We start from the raw sequence: 22576 nt of genomic DNA, 5'->3' as shown, positions 1-22576 counted from the left end.
AGAGGAGCGGCAGTATCTTTTAAGCAAACAGCTTCTGTGCAAACAGCACCTCTGCTCACAGCCCCTCCGTCAGGCGCAGAGAATGTCAGAGAGGGTGAGAGAGAGGCAGAGACAAGCAAACAATCAAGCTCCGCGTGTGATGCATATCTTATAGCATTGAGGAGTTTTAGTTAATATGTAATACATGCTCTGATTGGGTAGCTTCTAAGCCATCTGCCAATAGCGTCCCTTGTAAGAAATCAACAGGGCAAACAAACTGAGGAAGCGTGTAGCATAAATTAAAAGACCCACTGTCTGCAAAAATCCACGAACCAGCGAAAAATCTGTGATATATATTTAGATATGCTTACATTTAAAATCCGCGATAGAGTGAAACTGCGAAAGTCAAAGCGCGATATAGCGAGGGATTACTGTATTGAGAATTTTGCTGTTTTTCTTTCGTTTGGAAATAAATCTTTTTTTTATAAAGATTCTTTGTTTACCCTTTTTGTATAAGCCAGAGGTTGACGATTACCCCCTCTCTTGTGGGGAATTCTGGTTATTTTTTGGACATTTTAAACTTAAGAAGTCAAAGCCCTATAAAGTAGGCCAACGCCAGCCTGAGGAGTAGGCACCAGGCTAATCCTTGGGAGTACCTGCTCTGAGTAGACTGGTGGGATTCAGGCATGAGGCATGATATTCATTTTTCAATTCTTCACACCATGTTGTCTTTTTCATGTGCAGTAAAGTCGATAGGACTTTACTGCCATAACTACCCTGCTAGTCTGCCATTTTATCCTGCTCAACTGGAAGATTCTAAAACCACCCAAAAAACCAAAATGTGCAAAGAATGTCCTATTTGATTCAAAATTAGGAAAATCAAATTTACAATTTTTTTTTTTAAACCCGTCAGACATTTCTAATGTTGTTTTCAAATAATCAAACATGCTGATCGACTGCTGACCTTTTGAGTATTTCAGTACCTCAGAAAAATTACTTCATAATAAACTCTTCTTGTGATGTGTAGTTGATATGTTTTAAATAATGAAATTAATGAATTAAATGCCAATATTTTAAAAATGAGATTGCACATGGAGGAATAGACACAATTAGCAATGTGTAGACAAATACCAGGTGGTCATTAGACGGTGACAAACCTGATGCCAGCTTTTGATGCCCTCGACAGGCAGAGGCTATCACTGGCCTACTTGGTAATCTGAAAGTCAGATCCTGCAAGATAAAACAATCTTTATGGCTTCAGATGTAATTAATATTAACAGACACTTCTAGTGACGTAAGAGTGTAAATGAACCGTGGCTGTCACAGCTTTGAATTTTCTCCATCACGTTGAGTGCAGCTTCATTGCTTGTCTCGGCTTTGAAATGGAACACTGAAGGATAAGCTTGTTATGCAGATTTTAAAAAGTAAAAACCTTGCTCTCCTTTCAAAAGCTCTTCTCTTTGGGGAGCCCTGGAAGCACATACTCATGTTTAATAGTGCTGTTTTTGTGCTTTCTGGGTAAAAATAGGGGTCTGTCAGTACTGTGTGCTGCCAATTCAGCCGATTTCACAAGGAGTAAAAAAAATGTACAAAGCAGTTCTTTGCCATCATTTTAAAAGCTGTGATGACATTGTAACATGTTTCCCTGAGTGAAAAAGACATTCAGACACTTCCCTCTTGGGTAAAGATATTTTCTTTCAGTCCTGTCATTGCTGCTGTATATTCTGTCACTTTGATTTGACAGCTCAACAAAGATGGCATGCTAATCCGTTTATTGACTATATAGTTTCTTTGACCATAAAGAAGTCAGAAAACAATGCTGCCTTAGTCAGATGTGCTTAATTCCCAAATATTAATTAACATGATGGCTCACACTTAGTTTATAAGGAATGCTGAAGGAGCTGTTTTTTAATGAACAAGAACACTGTGGATTTCACACTAAATATGAAAGATTTCAAAACCTTCTAGCAATGAGTTTAGCATTTTACACTTATTTAATTTTTATTGCCCTGTTATCTGTAATATATTACGGACGAAATTATTATTCATCCTGTTAGTGAATTGGCTGGCATTGCTTACAGTTTAAATGGAAACAGCAGCTCAAAACTTGAATGGTTTTGTCTTTTGTGCGTTCAGGGTGAGTCTGTAAGATGAACAGAAGTGTGTCTGATCGAGCAAATCTAACTCAGACTGGTTTCTGATATCTGATTAAATTTTTTTTTTTTTTTATAAAGCTCAGATATATTTTAATGTCTGTCACTATTCCAGAAATAACAATGAAGAAAACAACATGGACTCAGAGAGAGAGTGAGAGAGGTTAGGAGCACTCGCCAATACAACGCATTGCTGGACCCACCACATGACAAACCAACTCAGGATCCCAGTTAAGGCCCGCGTGCAGCCATGCAGTGGGTGACACCTCAGCACCACACTAGTTCAGATGGAATGGAACAGCATGAAGTTTTTAATGGTGGCTGGAGTGCCAATTCTGCCACCAGCCCCCAGGTATTTCTTGCAGGTTGGATGGCCTACATGCAGGGCTGGATGCAGATTAACGTCATACCGAGGATGGACATGGACTCAGATGTACATTTTTGGCCTTGTGCTAAGACAAACTCATTGCTCCTTTTCATCATCTAGCACAAACGCTTTTTGAATAGCAGTCAATGAAACTAATGTGGTGCCCAATCCTCTGACCCTCAGCACGTATCAAACACTGGGCATCAAATAGTTCATGAGGTGAGCCACAAAGACGCACTGATCACAGTGTTTGTAGTAGTAGTTTATATAGCGCCCTTCACAGACAAAAGGTCACAGAGTGCTGAACAGCAAATACAGTACAAATACAACAGTTAAAGCAAAACAAAAACAAAACCATCCATCCATTTTCTAACCCGCTGAATCCGAATACAGGGGTCTGCTGGAGCCAATCCCAGCCAACAAGGCAGGGACCAATCCTGGGCAGGGTGCCAACCTACCACAGGACACACACAAACACACCCACACACCAAGCACATACTAGGGCCAATTTAGAATTGCCAATCCACCTAATCTGCATGTCTTTGGATTGTGGGAGGAAAACCGGAGGAAATCCACTCAGAAACGGGAGAACATGCAACTCCACACAGGGAGGACCCGGGAAGCGAACCCAGGTCTCCTAACTGCGAGGCAGCAGCGCTACCACTGCGCCACCGTGCCGCCCCTAAACAAAACCAATAAAAACAAAAGAATGGCCAAACCGGATTAAAAGCTTGTTTAAAAAGAAATGTTTTTAGTTGCTTTTAAAAGAATCAACAGACCCGACTCCACGCAGACAACAAGGCAGGCTATTCCATAGTCTTGGTGCCACAGACTGAAAGGCACGATCCCCACGGGTTTTTAGCCGAGTGAGTGGGACAACAAGAAGGCCCTGTTGCCCAGTTTTTAGAGTCTGGCAAGCTGTATGGCATTGGAGCAGGCTGGTTAGGTACTCAGGAGCTTGTCCATGCAAAGCTCTGTAAAGTAAGTACCAAAACTTTAAAATGAATTCTATAAAACACTGGGAGCCAGTGCAGTGTGTGCAGAATGGGGGTGACAAGATCACTCCGGCTAGCACAAGTTAGGAGCCTGGCAGCTGCATTTTGAACTAACTGAAGGAAGGAGAGAGAGGACTTGCTCAAACCTGTAAAGAGAGCATTACAGTAATCAAGCCGTGAGGAAATAACAGAATGAACAAGCATCTCCAATTCTGATTTTGAAACAACATTTCTTAGTTTTGAAAGATTTCTTAAATGAAAGAAACATGAGTGGCTGACTGACCTTACATATTCATCAAGTGTCAGGGACTGGTCAAAAATAACCCCAAGGTTATGTAGACTCGACTTAATAACAGGAGAGACAGAAGCTAATTTTAAACTGGTCTCAGAATGAAGTGCAGGAGGAGCAACAATTAGTACCTCAGTTTTTCCTGAATTTAACTGCAGGTGATTACTACTGAGCCAGTCGTTAACCTGAGACAGAACAATCAGCCAAAGTGACCAAAGTATTCATTTGGTTAGGCTTAAATGAAAACATAAATCTGTATATCATCTGCATATAGATGATATGAGATGTCCTTAAATGAGTTAAGAATCTGTGATAGAGAAAGAATATATAAAGAGAAAAGTACAGGTCCAAGAACCGAGCCCTGTGGCACTCAACATGTCAAAGGAGCAGACTCAGATGAAAAGCCAGCCACACCGACTGAGAAACTCCTATTTGACAAATAAGAGGAGAACCAGTCCAAAGCAGAGCCAGAGACACCTAACAGCTCTAATCTAATAATTAAGATCTGATGGTCCACCGTATCAAAAGCTGCGGTAAGATCTAACAGTATAAGGGAAGAGCCACCTGCCTGCATCAGCAGCAATTAAAAGATCATTAGAAACTTTTAGAAGAGCTGTTTCTGTAGAATGTCGCCTCCGAAAACCAGATTGAAAAGAATCACAGAACCTCTGCTTTTCTAGGAAGGCACAAAGTTGCTGTTCAACCACCTTTTCCAAAACTTTGGCAATAAAAGGCAGTTTTGAAATTGGCCTGTAATTACTCAAAATAGAGGGATCAGAATTTGATTTTTTCAACAACTGTTGAATTACAGCATGTTTAAAATACGATGGAGCCACACCAGATCTCAAGGAGTAGTTTATGATATTCAAAAGGCATGGAATTATAAAACTCAAAGATTTTAACATTAATGATGTTGGCAACAGGTCAGTAGGACATGATGAAGGTTTCATCTTCCTGAGCAAGTCAGAAAGATCCGAAGGTGAAATTTCTGAGAACACAAAAGAATTAGAACTTGCGTGAATGAGAGCACTAGATAAGACAGCTGGAACAATATTAGCCCAAACAACATTAACCTTGCCAATAAAAAAATGTAACAAAATTATTACAATCACTATCAGAAAAAACCTGAGTAATAGATTGAGATGGAGAAATAATATTGTGAATAGTATCAAATAGCACTTTGGGATTACGCTTGTGAGTCTAAATAAGATTAGAAAAATAAGCTGTAATGCAAAAGAACATTGACTGCACTTTATTTAAGTGCCTTCATTTGAAATAAACTCCAGTCATACAGAGTCCACTCCAGGGATGACCCACAAAAAAGAAAAAAAGGAAAACAAAAAGTTCAAAGTTAAAAAAAGAGACAATAAAAATAATTCGTCTCACAACCTCTGAGGTAATAGTTTGGGAATCCAAATATAACACCCAGCTTCTCCCATGACTGGTTCCATACCTCTGTCATTTCTGTGTCTTTAGAGTCCTGGTGATAAAGCACTGTCCATTACCTTGATTCTTAAGGCATAAGAACATAGACAAAGTACCGAGAGGCTACTCACCGATTTCTACTTCCTCATGTCTTACTCAGTTTTACATAATTTTCAGTCACCCTCAGCGGACTCTTGATGGTCTTCTCTTCCACATTTAGCTCCCAGCAGTATGTAATCCTACCTAACTTGCCTTTCAGTCTCACCCATGAATGCATTCCCCTAAAATCTCTAGCAGATCCCAAGCACAATTTGGGGGCCCTTTTTTGAAGCCAACATGCACTCCTGCACATGTGTACCCACACTACAGGTAGGTGCAGAGAGACTTGAAGATTTATACTTATATAGATACTAAATACAGTGGTACCTCGGTATACGTCTGCTTTGGAATAAGTCCAACTTGGTATACGTCCTGTTTGGACACAAAAAAGTTTGCTTGGTATACGACCTTTGTTTGGAATACGACTCGCGTGCTAACCTTGTTTACCTCTCTCGAGACAAAGCCATGACTACCTACGAGCGTCAGTGCGCCAGTTGCTAGCATTCAGTGAACAACCCGTGCTATAACTCTCTGTGAACTTTCACGTGTGTGATATAGCGGGTCCACAGCTCCTGTCAAAGTCCAGCTTTAAAATAAATAATCACAGCGCTCGCAGCTTGGTGAGGGGGCCTGGTGGTTATGTGGCTGAAGGTTGTCAGGGCGATTAGCGATGTGGGCGTTTCTCACCAAAGTGCACTTGTGAGGGACCGTCCGCATTCATGATTGTTCCTGGGGCTGCTTATCTTGATAAACCAAAGTGCGAGTCAGCTAGAAGGGGAGTAAAAAGAAAAAAAAGACGAGAAGTTGAGTGAGTGAGAGAGAGAGGGCTGCTTATCTTGATAAACCGAAGTGCGAGTCAGCTAGAAGGGGAGTAAAAAGAAAAAAAAGACGAGAGGTTGAGTGAGTGAGAGAGAGAGGGGGCTGCTTATCTTGATAAACAGAAGCGCGAGTTGGCTTGAAGGGGAGTAAAAAGAAAGAACGGACGCGAGAGAGCGCATGGATGAAGTGGCTGAAGCAGGCAGAGCGAAAGTCAGCTGCAAGTAGGGCGACTCCTCAGTTGGGAAACAGGCACTGGGCTTCCTCTTGTTTTGTTTTTTTTTTAAAGAATGCTTCCTGCTTTTAACTTTGTTGTTTTTAAGAAGACTTTTTTCTATTGTTTTAACCTCCACGTTTCACTTCTGATTTTATGGATTATTTATTGGAACTTTGGAGACTGCACTTTAATTTGAACACCTTGTTTTGTTAATTGTTTTAATAAAAGCACTTTGCACTTTTTCACCATCCCCTTGCTTTGTTGTTACCGATGAGGTTAGCAGCGAGGCACATTACCGACGGTGTAGGATTCAAGGGCTCCCCGGCAGCAGATGGGAGCATACAGCAAACCTGCATCGTCACAACGTGATTTTGTGTTTTTCTCACATAAATTTGAATTGATTGTTGAAAAGTATGAAGGTGGCATGCGTATCCGGCACATGGCTGTTGCATACCGTTTTCCGAGAACGACGGTATCTACGATTGTTAAAAACAAAGATGTTATTAAAAAGTAAAGTGAGGTAAAATTTTCATTTATTTCATCTAATTGCTTTTGTATTTATGTATTTTAGTATTAAGCAGTGTTTAAATTGTTTAATACAACCCCATCAATGTATAATATGCCAATAGCAATAGGATTTTTTTTTTCATGGGAATGGATTAATCATTTTCCCATTATATCTTATGGGAAAAATTTGTTTGGTATAAGTCAAAGGGTCTGGAACGGATTAAGGACGTATACCGAGGTTCCACTGTACTTATATAAATACTAAACCACACTCATGTCAAGTCAACTTCTAGTGGTACTGTGACACACACTTTCCCACTTTCCATTTATTTAAATTGTTAAGGTTTCTAAACTCTTTTAGTGCTCCCCCCAACAGGACGACATGCCGAAGAGTGTCCCAAAGTGTGATCGCCGTGTCTATGGGAGATAGCCTGTCTGTTGCTGGGGTAACCACGGGTTCCCACCGCTGTGGCAGTTCTCCTTGAAAACAAATCTGAAAAGATCGCAGTGGCGCTATGAGCACCTGCCATCGATGGATCACATAAGGAACATTATAACTGCAGGGAACTGTATTACTTGGCCACTAACCTGGCCACGACTCTGTCTGACTGCTGTGTCTGTTTATAGGAGTGGCAGATCCCGTTACAATAAATAACTGTGCTGTTCCTGCTTGAAGCTGAATAAAGTTGGTTTTGCTAAAGTACAGCCTCATCCTCGTGTTTTAAGGTGCAAGAAAGGGACTCACACATTCCAATATATTTAAATTGGATGTGCCAAATGGAATTATGAGGTGGTCTCTCATATTGAACCATTCTAAAAAGTGGTAAGCTTCAGAGAACGTCAAAAGTCTTGTTAGTTTTCTTCTCTCCACTTGATGGTAATGAGTTAAAGGAATCAGCACTAATCACTCATACAGCATCTTTCTTGTCCTGTACAGGATTATGGAGATTCACAGCTTATAACCAGTGGGAATTTTGGCATGAAAAATCTGGTGGATGTACAATAGCCTGGGAAAGAGACAATGTCAGTAATGGCAGAGCCATCATAAGTAGCCATGTAGAGGATGTGGGTGTGAGTGAAATATCAGTGACTAGTCACTATGAGTTGACAGTTGATCGTTCAAATGAACAGCTTCAGTGCTAGCTGTAGGGGAACATTTGAAAATGCCATATGAATCCAACAAAGAGCAGAATCTCCCTGGGAATGTGCTACTTCTTTGAACTGCAGCTCATATGCTGAACCTATGCATAATCCTTCATAGTAACCATAGTGGAGATATTAAGACAAGAGAAACATGATACAACATAACAGATGTACTTAACTTGCTTTAAAATGTAGCTTTCACTCCTAATGTACATTGAAGTACAATTTAATATATACACACATACAGCCATGAAACAATACATTTGTCTTACAGTTCCTCAGTGGGGTCTTTGATAATTGCATTTCCATCTTTCAGAGAAGCTGGATGCATTTCTCTTAGCACAGAGTAGACGACACTTCTGTAATGGGACTTCTGGCACTTTGAAACTCTGACAGGCTTTTATACCTTCACTTTCCACTGACCAATGCTATGTATATATTAAATTCTAATTTAGCACATTTAATAAGATATTTGCAGGTTTTACTGACCAAAGCTATGTATGAATTAGGCTCTCTAAGACCCCAAATAGGCTATTCTTTCATTATCGGCCAACAGTGCACCTGCTCTAATCACTAAAAGCCTTTAAGGTACCTGCCTAAAAAAAATGTGTTCTTGACTTAATTTAGTAAATGTATGCCTGTATCTTAAAAATAATGATACGAGGCCCACAAATCACAGTATCACGTAGCTATTTTCATTTCTGCTTACACCAAAGTTGCACAACTCCAAATAGTGCTGCTAAGTGAGTCCTCTTTCAAAAATAAAGATCTGCCAAAAATAGCAATATAAAGAGTCAGAATGCATTGGGCTGGTGCTGCCAGGCATCTGGTAGTGCCACATTATATATGAAGAGCACTTCTGATAAGACCTCTCGTGCCTTCAGATGGGTTGTAAGGGTCCCAATGGTTTCTATAAATTCTGAGCGTATAGTGGTGCTGGAGTTCTTCAGACTTTTAAGGAAAGTTAGCAAAATGTATTTCACATTTGTGTCACTCAGTTTCAATTACTGACCACTGCATTTTCATTCATAAACCTTGCCCGTGTGTTTCTGCTTCTGCAGAAGAGGATATCTGAAAACACCTGTGTGCCACAAATACATTGATAATGCACGATGACCACCTTGTTTCACTAGGGTCACTTTTTGCCATGATGCAATATTTGCAAGTTTTCTTGCAACTTCACCTCTTTAGAATGGTTGCCCCTTGTCCAGTTTTATCCCCTCTAAACAGCTGTTTTTATTTCAGTTAATCATTTTGGTTCAACCTACACTTGATGACATCAACCATTAGCACATGTTTGTTCTATTTGCTTAATCAAGGACTGGGCTGTATGTCTACAAAGATCTCACTTTTTAAACTAGAAATTGGTCTTTTACTATGTAAGTTTCTTTCTTTAAGGACAGTCAAGTATCTTATTGTATTACTCCACTTTTTGCAAAAAAGAATGTTTTGAACTCTAAAATATGACAGACTAATCCAGAATGGTTAAAAATTACTGTCAAAGACAAATTCTTTTTTGAACTATCTCAGGTGCCTAAGACTTTTGCACAATACTGTGTATGTGTGTACATAATTGTGGCCACCAAGGAGTGTTTCTGCTCCACAAACACCCAACTCACACAGGCTTGGACACATAATTTCCACAAACAATGGGTTTTATTCCATGTTAAACTCTTCCAGGAAGAGTTTCCAACACTACCAGTACAAGTACAAGTACAAATCAGTACTTCAAGCAGTCTCTGTCTTCTTCTTTGTCTCTTTCTGTTTCCTCTGCTCCTCTAGCAAGCTCTGTCCTCTTCTTCCCAACTCTGGCTCCTCTTTTTATGTAATCTCTGGAAGTTCTTCCGGTGTTGCAAAGGCTTGGTCCGGGAGCACTTCTGAGTAAGGCTGGAGCCATACAAAGTAGGGAATGCCAGTCCTCACAGAATCCCTTTGTGGCACTCATGGAACCCAACAGAACTGAGCTGAAGAGCTATTATTCCCATGACGCACTTTGGGAATTCGGGGCACTGCCACAACCCAGGGAACTGCCATCTAGCACACCAGGGGACACAATACCCTGTGCATGCTGTCTCCGCCTTCCCTTTGAAGCTGAGGGCATCCCACCCAGGCAAGGTTCCTGTCCCTCACAATACATTAACATAATTTGTATTCAGTATGCACACATATATTGCAGAGAAAAAACCTAAAAAAGCTCAGGAGCCACTAAGTAGAACTAAACTGTGTTCATGTCCTGTCAATTACATCAGTATGAAAGAGAGAAGGAAATCAATTCAGCCTCAGAGTATTATTGATGCTAGAAGACAGGCAGTTTATCAGACAGTAGGGATTCCTCAGCTTCTGTTAATACAATAGGTAGCGTCAGTGAGGTTTGCAGGTTGTGCTGTTAAAGAGAAAGCACCTCATGGTCTTTGGTTAAAAAAGTGTGCCTTTTAAATTTGGCAGGAGACCAGGTAGAAATATACCTTACTTGCTGGCAGCACAAGGTACCGGCCACCTGAGATCCTTTATAAGCAACTGAAGTCTTTGAGGTGCTGCTAACATTAATAGCCTTTAGAGGGAGTTCTAGCCTTGTATGCCTGTAGCAATAGTACAGCAGCCATCTATTCAGAAAAGTATTCCAGAGTGATGCTAGAGGGACCCCAGTAGGGTGTTTAACACTAGAATCCCTGAAGCCTATGAAAAAGGATCTAATGCCTGCCTCCTTAAATTCCTTCACACCTTCTCATCAGCGTCTTTTGTTTTGTAAATGTGTCAATCTGCTCTGACCACACGCAGCCTGCTATCCCATACCCCACCGATGCAGCTGAAGTTCTTCCAGCTTAAGTCTGTTTATCTGGGTGTGAGGTGCCTGGAGTTGTGTAGGGTAAATACATAATATACCGTTATTTGGAATACATGAAGTTCATGTGTGTTCTGTGCCTACAACAAGCAGTGTAAATGTAGGATGAGAGGAAATGCGTGGCAAGAAAAGTTGAACACATAACTAAAACAGAAACTTTTTTCATGTTGTAAAAATTGATATTATGTTGACGTGAAATTTATAATGTGTGAAGACTAAAGTTCCAGTATCAAATACTTTCACAAAAGGTATAACAAAACAAGTGCACCTTTATTCAAAAATATAACCAAAGAAAAAAAAATATTCAGCTTACATGTTGCTGTCAATGAGAAAGAACCGAAGCCCATTTATCAATGGTATGGGTGGGTCAGAGGTAAGAATGGCTGCTTCTAAATAAATCAAATAACGATACATTCTTTACCGTACACAATTCCAGGCACTTTACACCTAAATAAACAGACTTGAGCTAGGAGAACTTCAGCTGCATCGGTGGTGGATGGGATAGCAGGCTGCGTGTGGTCAGAGCGGATTGACACATTTACAAAACAAAAGACGCTGATGAGGAGGTGTGAAGGAATTTAAGGAGGCCCGGCATTACAACTTCTTTCATAGGCTTCAGGGATTCTAGTGTTAAGGCTGCCTCATGCCAGAAGAGTGGGTGATTTTGGAATCAGGAGATGAGTTGGGGGCTATGGCTCACTGGTGGGAGGATGAAGCCAAAGTCAAGAAATAAAATCAAAGAAAGTGGGCAAAAAACTGGGAAGGGTGTTGAGTGCTTGGCAGCCAAGTGTGTGAGCTACCTCACTGGGTAGTGTAGTGGAAAAAATATCAAAGTTTCACAACTGTTCTGTTAATGTAACTTTTATCCTTTCATATGTTTTCTTATCTTTAAAAAAATCTCACATAACCCACAAAGTGTAGCAGAGGAACAGTAAGAATGCACATCAGCTATGTTTCCTTGTTTTCTAATTTGAAAACACTGGGTCACTCTTAATATAGTGGCAGGTTAACAAAGACGTATGTGGTTACTTGTATGGTGAAAACAGTTTATTCCTTGGCTATCATCCCAGTCCACGAGTGGATATACAGTAGGTGCCATTAACAGATTGCATCTATGGTGTTTAACTAAGAGCATAAAACTATGTTAACTCATTGAAAAGTAATTTATAATAAAATTGAAATACTCTGACTCAGACAAAACTGCAGCCTTAATTACAAGAGTTATAATGGAAGGTGCTATTCATATAAAGATATGAGAAGTTTGCTCTGACAATAGACAGGAATAGATTCAAAACTGGTTAAAGCAGGCTTAGAGAGGAAGTTTTTATCTGTTTATTTTATTTTAATTTAATGTTTGGACTTCATGGATCTTTTCTTGTACACATATGTTTAAAAAGATGAGGGTACTAATAACAGTAGTCTGTAATGAAAGGAAATGGACTCATGCACAACATATCATTTAACATTCAGTAGCATGCCTTACCTAAAGAATAATAAATAGAAGAAAATCTTAATTACCCTTTTCCTAGTTTTGTCTTTAAGGAAAGGTTTGATTATGGTATATAATGCATGGATGTACCAAGGCTGGTTCACAAAGTGGATTCCTCCAAAGCGGGCAGGGAAGCTGTCCTGTTGAGAAGGAAATAAACAAATGAGTGACACCATAATAATTATTACCTACTGTAAACCCACAGCCTAATCCCAATATATTATTACATTTTTCCTCTCTGCTTCAGCATGTGCCATCCTTGCAGCTAAATTTCTAAGTATGTTCTCAAGGAGACCACTCATAACATCTGACCTTTATATTTGTCTTGATCTTCAGTTTGCATTTCTCATATGTCAAAATTTCTTGGAATTATTTATCCAAAAAATTGCTTTGATCATGTTTCTTAATATGCACATTTTTCCTTAATTAAAGGAATACACCCACAAGTGATATTTTTTATGTTACTTTTCCCATGCAATTTGTCTCAGTGATGGCTGAGAACAAATTTGAATCTCACATTTTAATGGATAATTTAGTTAACAAAGTTTCTGAAAGAATTGGTGTGTATAGAGACCAATGCTGGAGCACAGCAACCAATATAAAAATCATCCATTTCACATGAAACGCATGTCAGTCATTGTAGTCACAGCTATACTGTATGTTCATAGCAGGCAAAATGTATACATTTTTTGCTAAAATAGTGTTAAATAAATACTTCTGGAAAATCACAGCAGAGCATGTGGGGGAACAATGTTTTGAACTGAAGACAGGCCACTTGAAGTATTTATTTGACAATATTTCAGCACAGAATACACACTTTTTGCTCATGTGAGCATATGACTGAATGACTTGACTCATAGATTATGTAACACAAGTAATAGGAGATTTTTTCCATGGATGTTTTTATACTGTTTGATGTGGTTCAGCGTTGGTCTCCATAGATGCCCATTCTATTCAAAAGTATGTTATCTCCTGTGATTCTGCGAGGAATGAAAATTTCACAGAATAAATATTGGGGTGCCAATCCACTTCTCCCCATTTACTTCAAAGTCCTTAATTAACAAAAAGCCAACAAAAAGGGCACTCAATGGCGTGGCGTGGTCTAAAAACATAAAATAAAAGGCCAGCTTTCAAAATCAACTCAGTTTCTTGGCTCTTTGTCTGACTGGGGAGTTCCGTCTTGGACAGCAAAAAAATACCACCTTCTGGCCAACTAGGAGTATATGCATCAGTGACCAGAAGGGGCGGAGTCAGTTGCCCTCACTTGGGTGCCTTCTTGGCACTGTGGAGGGAAAGGGAGAGGACATGATTAGGACATGGGGTATTACAACCTACAGACAAGCCCTTAAAGTGCTCCACTGACACACATATGTGATACTCCATTCTCCATGAAAACACAAGGTTGATTTTTATTATGTACAAGAAGATTACATAAAAATATAATTTTTGGGTGGAACATTCCTGTAAGTATGAGATTTATTAGTAGCTACATGCAGCACTACCATAAGATTAAGATTCAGTGTCACTTGTGTTTGTTGTAGTTGAGAAATTTTAAATCACGTCTACTCAGAATTTTTGTTGGTCTGATAGAAGATGTCTTAAAAATATTAGGAGTGCAGATTGTGTGTATGTGTGTCTTAATCTTTCACATCTTTGAAACAACAAATATCCTAATATACAGTTCTCCTGGCATTTCCAGGCTTCAATGCACATACTTTATGTTGCACTTTTCTGTGAATGACATATAATTTAACAGTCATCTCAGAATTTGCGTAGTAGCTGGACTGTGTGTAAACTGACTGTCTTAAATGTCCATTTGCAAACAGATTTAGAAAACTCAACTAAATCCATTATGAGTTTACCCCGTAAATATCTGAAAATAAATCAACATTAGTAGTTAAAACAGGGCTATTCAATTACAATTTCAGTTGGGCCAGATTTTCAAACTAAGAAATTTAGCTGGGCCAGACATTTTCAGCAGCAGGTAATGGCAAATTTGAAGTCAACACAAATGATGTATTTATAAACAAATAATATTTATTCATTGTTTCCCTTTTACTTCTGTTCACATCTGACACAGGCACAGAAAAAGTGCATTAAAAAACAATAAAAGAGCACAGAACAGAATCCGAGGTATTAGCAATACTTTTTTCTACTTTTGAAATAAATAAATAACAATTTTGGTCATATCTGACCCAGACACATTTCAAAGTGCATACAAACAAAATCATGCACAGTATTAGCAATAACATTTGTTTCCCTTTTGAAATAAAATTAATATTTTGTTCATAGAATAATACCAATTATTTATATTTATGTGCCATTTTTCTCACTACTTAGAATGTTTCGTGCCCCACTTTTTATTACAAGGCAGCAGCACTACTGCCTTGTGCCACTGTATACTTATGATGCAGTCACATCACAAAGTGCATTTCACAGAATAAAAAGAACTATTAGCGTTATTAAAGTGATAATAGTAACTAACACACATGAATACAACGTCTACAGCACACTGTCGGAATGTAGGCTCGCTTTAAATCACTACGTGTATTTTGATATTGTGACGTGTCTGACTAATGCGTGGGCTGTTGGGGGGGGTCTTGGGGACAGCACTTTGTGTGGCTCAGAGCACCTCCCTAGAGAGAGCTGAGTGACAGGATCAGGGTGAGAGGGGAGCAAATATTAAAGGAGGAGGAAGAGATTCCCTCAGAGAAGCGGCTCCTTCGACAGGTCGTCACGGTATTATGGACTACCACCACCACTACTTGTAGATACACAACAACACACTGCATTGTGGGTTGAATGTTGCTAGGCTACACCGAGTGTTGCTTTCATGATCTGTACTACTGTAGGAAATTCTGAAGGCTCATGAAATGTGTTTTTCTCTACATTTCTGGTTAAGATTAAAGATTAAAAAAAACAAAAAAACATTACAATACTACTATGTATTATGTTTTACAGACCAAGGGCTGCCTTGTTAGCCAAACTGAACATACAGTAGCATCACAGGTTTTCAAAAGCATGCATATGTTTGTAGTCATCCATGCAAGAATGCAAGTAACAGCTGTGTACGAAGACTACACAATTTCTCAGTCTGTATTGTAGGAAATGCATTGTTTTACAGTAACCAGCAGGGCCTGGCAGTCATAGACATTTGCACTGTGTTCCTGAAACACATATCAGTAACATTATAAGAAACAACATTTAGCTCATGTTTTGCTGCACTAAGTCTGTGTGTGCTAAATTCTTAATAGTAACAAGGCTTAAACTGGCACAGGGTCTGCTTTCCAAACTGAATGATAAGCATAGTTTGACATCTGCTTTTATATTTAACTAGCCAAGACAGGTAATAGAATAATTAAAAAAATATTTGCAATCTCTTGTCCTACATATACCTTGTGGTCTATGGCCGGCTTGTCATCCCGGCCAATACCTCCAGGCCGCCAGATGGAGCTCTCCCTGCAGCATGGAGGTGCCCCGAATACCAGCAGGGAATCATGGACAATGGAGTTTTCCTTTACAGCCCTGCTGGACACCAAAGGGGCCAACAGAGGACACTGCAGGGAGGCCCAGAGAGTCATATGTGCGCTATAACCCGGAAGTACGTCAGCGACAGGGGAAATGACGTACTTCCGGGATGAAGAAGAGGACTTTTTATCTGACCCGGAGGTGATAAGGAGTCACATTGACTGCAGGATTGGGAACACTTCCGGGTCAGGCAATATAAAGGACTATGGGAAATCCCCAGATGTCGAGCTGAGCTGGGTGGAAAGGTGGCAACGCGTCTGAGAGTGGTGGAGTGATTATTGTTATTGATTATAGTATTGTGTATTTATTTATTTATTTGCAATCTCTTGTCCTACATATACCTTGTGGTCTATGGCCGGCTTGTCATCTCGGCCAATACCTCCAGGCCGCCAGATGGAGCGCTCCCTGCAGCATGGAGGTGCCCCGAATACCAGCAGGGAATCATGGACAATGGAGTTTTCCTTTACAGTCCTGCTGGACACCACAGGGGCCAACAGAGGACACTGCAGGGAGGCCCAGAGAGTCATATGTGCCCTATAACCCGGAAGTACATCAGCAACAGGGGAAATGACGTACTTCCGGGATGAAGAAGAGGAGTTTTTATCTGACCCGGAGGTGATAAGGAGTCACATGGACTGCAGGATTGGGAACACTTCCGGGTCAGGCAATATAAAGGACTATGGGAAATCCCCAGACGTCGAGCTGAGCTGGGTGGAAGGGTGGCAACGCGTCTGAGAGTGGTAGAGTGATTATTGTTATTGATTATAGTATTGTGTATTTATTTATTTATGAGTATTGTGGAGAGAAGGGTGCTTTGTGCACTGAATAATTATAATAAAGTCAACTTGTGGACTTTTACCTGGTGTCCAACGTATTGTCTGAGGGATCAAAAAGACGATAGCACCCTCTATCTGTCACAACCTTCAGAGACTTTCCTCTGTAATTCCATCTGTGAACATCTCTTTTCCGGTGTTTTCTTTCTCATGCACATTCCCGTACGTCCCCGTCTGTTTCTCAGACTCTGTCATTATTTGTAAGGCACTTTTCTCACCTCCTGTCTGGTTTTACACCTGCCATCTTTGAAAGCGACTCTCTCAGCATGCCTCATACTCCTTTACTCCTCCTCGCCTATCTCACATTCTTGCTTCATCTTTCATTGTGTAACCAAACCCAAACTGACCAATCACATCAGTGCTAAACTGGCCAATCAGATTGCTCAGAGGGACTGAACATACAGTAGATGTATTCCACAGCATTACCTGTTAGCAAATACATTTGTACAAAAGGTAAGAATGTTGGTGACATAACAACACGCAATCTTTGCTGTGCTTGATTGTGCCATCAGTCTTACAATGCTGTGAGTGCCAAAGTATAAATAAAACAAAATAAAAGCACCCAATTAAATGCTAAAACGAATGGGGAAACCTCAGTAAAACCAGTAGTCCAAAACAATACTGACATCTTTCCAATATAACTTTCTTTCTTCACTAATGACACAGCAGTTCAAACGCGCTATTGTATCGAGAGTTTCATGGAGCAGAGGATGTTAAATTGGACTGACTTCCCGGTCTCACTGCAAACAACTCACTGTGATGTGAGAACATGAAGGTTTTGTTTTGGGGGCCTGCAGGACGGCCCTCCTCAGCTCATTTGTGCTGTCACTTTCTAAATTCAATATTTTTCGGTGTCTCCCTACCAAGAAAAAGGGCTTTGCTTTTACCCATAAAGACATGTAGTGCGCATACTATTTCATTCATTTTATCAAACAGAGATTTTGTTAGTTTGCTTCTGAATATTTTCATTATTTAAATCTGCTGACTATGCAAGAGTCTAAATCCCATAATAAACAGACGTGTATGCCCCTTTTTTCATAAAAAAAATCTTCTGAAAGATCTATTCTTTCATTTGATAATAACCATTTGAAACAAACATGTTAAACTACCGAAAACCAATCAGACACTAGAAGACACTAGAAACCTGTTTCATTTGATACTATTGTGCCTCCTACAGACATGCTTTCTGTATGCAGAGACCCTCAGGTACGACGGCATAGGGAGACATCTCTATTCTTTAATGTTTTAAAGAAAGGTAATTAGCTAGATAACGCCCTCTGATTCCACGGAGAGCTGATGAATTCTGCACTGTACTGTATGGCAGGTACTTAGTTTGAACAGAATGAACAATTTCAGTGACCTGATGGTTCTCTGCAGAGATGTTTGCTGATGCTTCACTGAATTACTGTGCTTGTAAGTGTGCTTTTTTATTAGATCGGGGATTACTTTACTGCAGAACTAGATTTGCCTCTCTGGGACTTTGACTTTATGATTTCTTTACCAATTAAAATTCTGCTGCTTGATACACTGTCATGTAACTTCATCAAAGCATGGTTGTACTAAGAAATGAACAAACCCATATAATATACATATACTGTATATTACGGCTGCTAACGGCTATTTTGTTAATCAATTAGTTGGTCAATTATTATTTTGATAATTAGGGAATGTGAAAGAATGCTTATACAAAAATGTAAGCTTTCTGTTCATAAATGAAAAACGTTTTGTTCATTGCACAATGCTCTCCTTCATAACAATATTAGGTTACTAAGGTCAAGATTGTGACATGTATGGGGTAGATAGAAATTCTTAAATTCAGGAGCTAATTAAAATGCTACCTGTCACCACTCTCTAGCACAATGATCTGTGAGTATTACTACCTTACCTTGAATTGTCTCTCTTCCTCCTCTCGAAACTTCTAATACAATTATACACTTCAATTTCATTTGTAAAAAAAAGGAGGTTGCAAGAACTTATGTTACTAAATGTAAAATCTGGCTTAACACTTTCTGTTGTCAACATCAAGATGTTGGAAGGCAAAAAACATTATTAACCATTGACAAAAATTTTCCAAGTGTGATTTTACCCAATAGATTGCCACATTAACCACAAAATGAAGTGAGACACTATTGCTGTCATCAAAAGCAATACTCTGCATAGCAGATTTTCCATATTGTTAAGGAGTATTACAACTACCATAAGAAACAGAAGACAGTGATGCTGAAATGCTTCCGGATTATTTTTTCTGGTGCTTACGCTTGTGCTCCAATACTGAGTGAGGTCATTTTTATAAATCTTTCAAAACATCGACGTTTTACCAAGTTTGAAGGTGAAACGACTCAATACTTTTGAGTTCTTTGATCTTCAACCTGTCATCTTATTTTCATCCTTCACCTCCATCATATCTCAAAATGAGATTAACGTTATTCCTGGTTAATGACATGATCTATTGTATGTGATGCATAAAAAGATGACTAATCGATTGCAGAATTAGCTGGCAACTATTTTCATCATTGATTATTATCAGAGATATTGATTAGTTGTTGCAAACCTAACATGTACCTATAATACTGTAGATATTGCACACACATATATATGTATGTGTGTGTGTATATATATATATACATACGGCATATATACAGTATATATATATATATATATATATATATCAATGCAGTATATATTGTGACGAATGGTGGCCGGCACCATTACCCAGCCGGGATGCCTCTGAAATGGAAGGACAGGTGGAGAGGACTTCCAAAGAGTACTGTCTCCCCTAAACTCTTACTTGGTGCCTCGGATTCCCACAGGGCTGTATGGGAAATACTATTTGCCTGCACAGCCCTGTTGGGTTCTGTGGATGCCGCCAGGGGGAACTGTGGGAGTTGCAGAGCCCTATTGTCTGCTTTGGGAGTGATGATTTTTATTTCTTTTTTTATTTTTATTTTATTTTATTGTAGAATCAACTCTCGGCAGCGTGCCGCAGGGCAGCCGTGCAGTGCATGTGTATGGGCGCCGTACTCATTCCTACCACCTTCTCCGTCACTTCCTCTACCTCTGCATATCTTAAATTATTCTTGAGGCAGATTCAAGGCCTAAGTGTCAGCTTAAGTGAAAAATTAAAGAAAATATACTAAGTATGAAGATAAGAAGCGGACCGCTAGGGTGGAGAAACGAAGATCTGCTCAGGAAGCAGCAAGCAGATCATCCTCTGAGCAAATGAATGCTAAATGTACAGAGAGAGAGGATGAAAACTAGAATTGCTCAACCCAAGTGTATTCACTGTACGTCATTATGCAGTGCGCTGTTTATATATATATATATATATATATATATATATATATATATATATATATATATATATATATATACTATATATATATATATATTGCACTGTTTAATTACCATTAAAATAAGATTAACACTTTAGTATTTTTAGATGATAGTGAAAACTATAAACTCTGAAGCTAGTAATCACTGCATTTTCTCCTGATTTTCTATTTTCTGCTTAGTGCAATTGAGACACTGTTAGGATTGCTTATTGTAAGTATTTCGGGAGTAGATTCGCTCTCCATCAGCTGAATGTCCCACTGCAAAGAGCTGTGTCCATTTATTGCTCTGTTTTAATGAGTTCAAAGGAGTTCATTAACAGTCTAATGTATACGTCATGCAATACAAGTTTAACTCAAACAAAAGACTGAAATTCACCTTTAAACTATTCATTATAAAAACAAAACAAAATAACACTAACACAAATACAAATTAAATTTGAGAGAACATTAAGAACAGGAGCTTTTAACTAGATTTAAAAAAAACACAAGCGGAAGTCAGTTTTAGATGAACTAGACATTTCCTCAATCTAACGTGATTCAAAATGAACCAAAGTGGATTTGGGTAAAGCCCCTGCTTTTAAGGGATGTTTTTAAGCACTTGCTTGCTGGGATCACATTTTTGTGAATGTCAGCTTCTTACAACGTTTTGGAATAAACACGTTCGTTATCAGATGATCTTTAGTGATGATTAAAACAGGCAGGTTTTGACTTACATGCAACAGCACTACATTTGTGTAATGTGTGAGTGTAAATTCATAATACTGTGCGTTATGTTAATGTATATTTTGGGATTGTCTCTTCAGATGATTTTGCCCCTCAACATGGAGGAGTGAAAAGGCTCCTGTATAGACAGAAAGTCATTCCTTATTGGCCATCTTTAAAGGGAGTATGGGAACTAACCAGGAAGAGGGAAAACCAAATGTGTACAACCATAGACATAGTATTACTAGACACTGCATGACCAGTAACATCGTATGCCAACGTCGCCGCTATATTGCGAGTGGCACTGAGTCCAGTGAAGTAATGGATAAAGATGCCTCACGCATGTGCTGCTTGGGATTGTGCAAACCGCTGTATGCTCTAAACCAGATCCCAGGGATTACATTTCATAGGTAAGGCTGAACAATTGTTTTGGTTATATTTGGCCATTAAAAATCTTAGCCCTGAAGGTCACCTTACAATAAAATTAAGTAACATCAGTAAAATTAAAACAAGAGAATGATAAATCAAAAAGCAATAATTAGCAAACAAACAAAGATAACTCGCAGTAACAGTGCAAAATTCACAATTGGTATGCCAGTTTGAAAAGATAAGTTTTGAGGGCAGTTTTATAATGTGTTATTGAATAGAGCTGACATATATGAGAGAGAAGAGAATTCCCGAATTGAGGTGCACTACAAGAGACACTCGAAGTCCCATAGCACTGAGTCTGACATGTGGTACAGAAAGTCGAGCTGCAGATGAGGATCTGAGTGAGCGAGAGGAGTGTCAGTCTGTAGGAGACCAGTGAGGTTGTGGAGAGCTTTAAATGTTAAGAGTGGTATCTAGTATTGTATTCTGTAGCTAACAGGGAGCCAGTGAAGTTAAAAGAGAATAGGTGTAGTATGTTCAGTGGATTTAGAACAGCAGGTTATTATCCTGGCAGCAGAATTTTGAATAAATTGTAAGCGATGGATACATTTTTTGTGGGATGACAGATAGAATAGCATTACTGTAATCAATACGTGAGGTGACTCGGGCATTAACCAATACTTTAGTACTGTGTTGCGTAAGAACAGGACGAAGTCTACAAATGTTTCGGAGATGAAAGAAGGCAGTCCGAGAAATGTTACTTATATGCGAGGAATTATTTAATAATAATAATAATAATTATTATTATTATTATTTAATAGTTGATATTATTAGTGTATAAATGGATATAAATACAGTAATTGCATGTAAACGATTTGGCAAAATCTGTTGTATGTAAACGATACTGTTTTAAACATTATTGTTTTTTCATCAGAAAACTTGGTTCCCACGTCTATCTGTTTAGTTTAAATGGCAATTTTGCCACTCGCAATTGGGCGGGCGTGCTGATGTATTGTGTCGACTGGGCAACACAGTGAATGCGGTGTCTATCTATATATGTCTATGTGTACAACAACTGGTGAAAGCCAGTGAAGGGGATGAAAGAAAGCCAGAAGGTAAAGGATTGCAGTTGCAGGTTCAAATAAAGGATTAAACACCAAAGTGGCCCATGAGGATGGGAGTGGAAACGCTCTTCTGAAGACAATGTGGTCTAACCAGATATTCACCTCTTTGGAAATGGAAATAGTAGAAACTGTCTAATTTTCTTTTAAGGCTGTTCACCTTGAGCCTACGGAGGACTGGACTATATATACGTTATACTGTACGTGTTACAGAGAACTTCTATTATACAGTATGTCTTAATATGGTTGCTCTGTGTGTCTTGTTTATTGAATGTTTGTAGCATTATGTGGATTGACAATAATATAATGAAGTGACTCCTCTATCACTGAACTGTTTTGTCCTTTATTGCCATTGTCATGTATCTAAACC

At 39.1% G+C, this 22576-nt stretch overlaps 1 protein-coding gene across 1 annotated transcript in view; it reads right to left on the bottom strand.

Annotated features, from left to right (window-relative positions):
- LOC120530249 (clavesin-1) overlaps window positions 1-22576 on the bottom strand; it is a 194665-nt gene that overhangs the window by 71532 nt on the left and 100557 nt on the right. The window contains exon 4 of the mRNA XM_039754570.1: window positions 12351-12461. Within this exon, the coding sequence (XP_039610504.1) occupies window positions 12351-12461 (111 nt within the window). The remainder of the gene's footprint in view (window positions 1-12350; window positions 12462-22576) is intronic.

This window comes from Polypterus senegalus, chromosome 5 (assembly GCF_016835505.1).
Source record: "Polypterus senegalus isolate Bchr_013 chromosome 5, ASM1683550v1, whole genome shotgun sequence".
Taxonomy (NCBI): Eukaryota; Metazoa; Chordata; class Cladistia; order Polypteriformes; family Polypteridae; genus Polypterus; species Polypterus senegalus.
The sequence above is the reverse complement of the archived record's forward strand: the minus strand, read 5'-3'. Positions and strand labels throughout refer to the sequence as shown.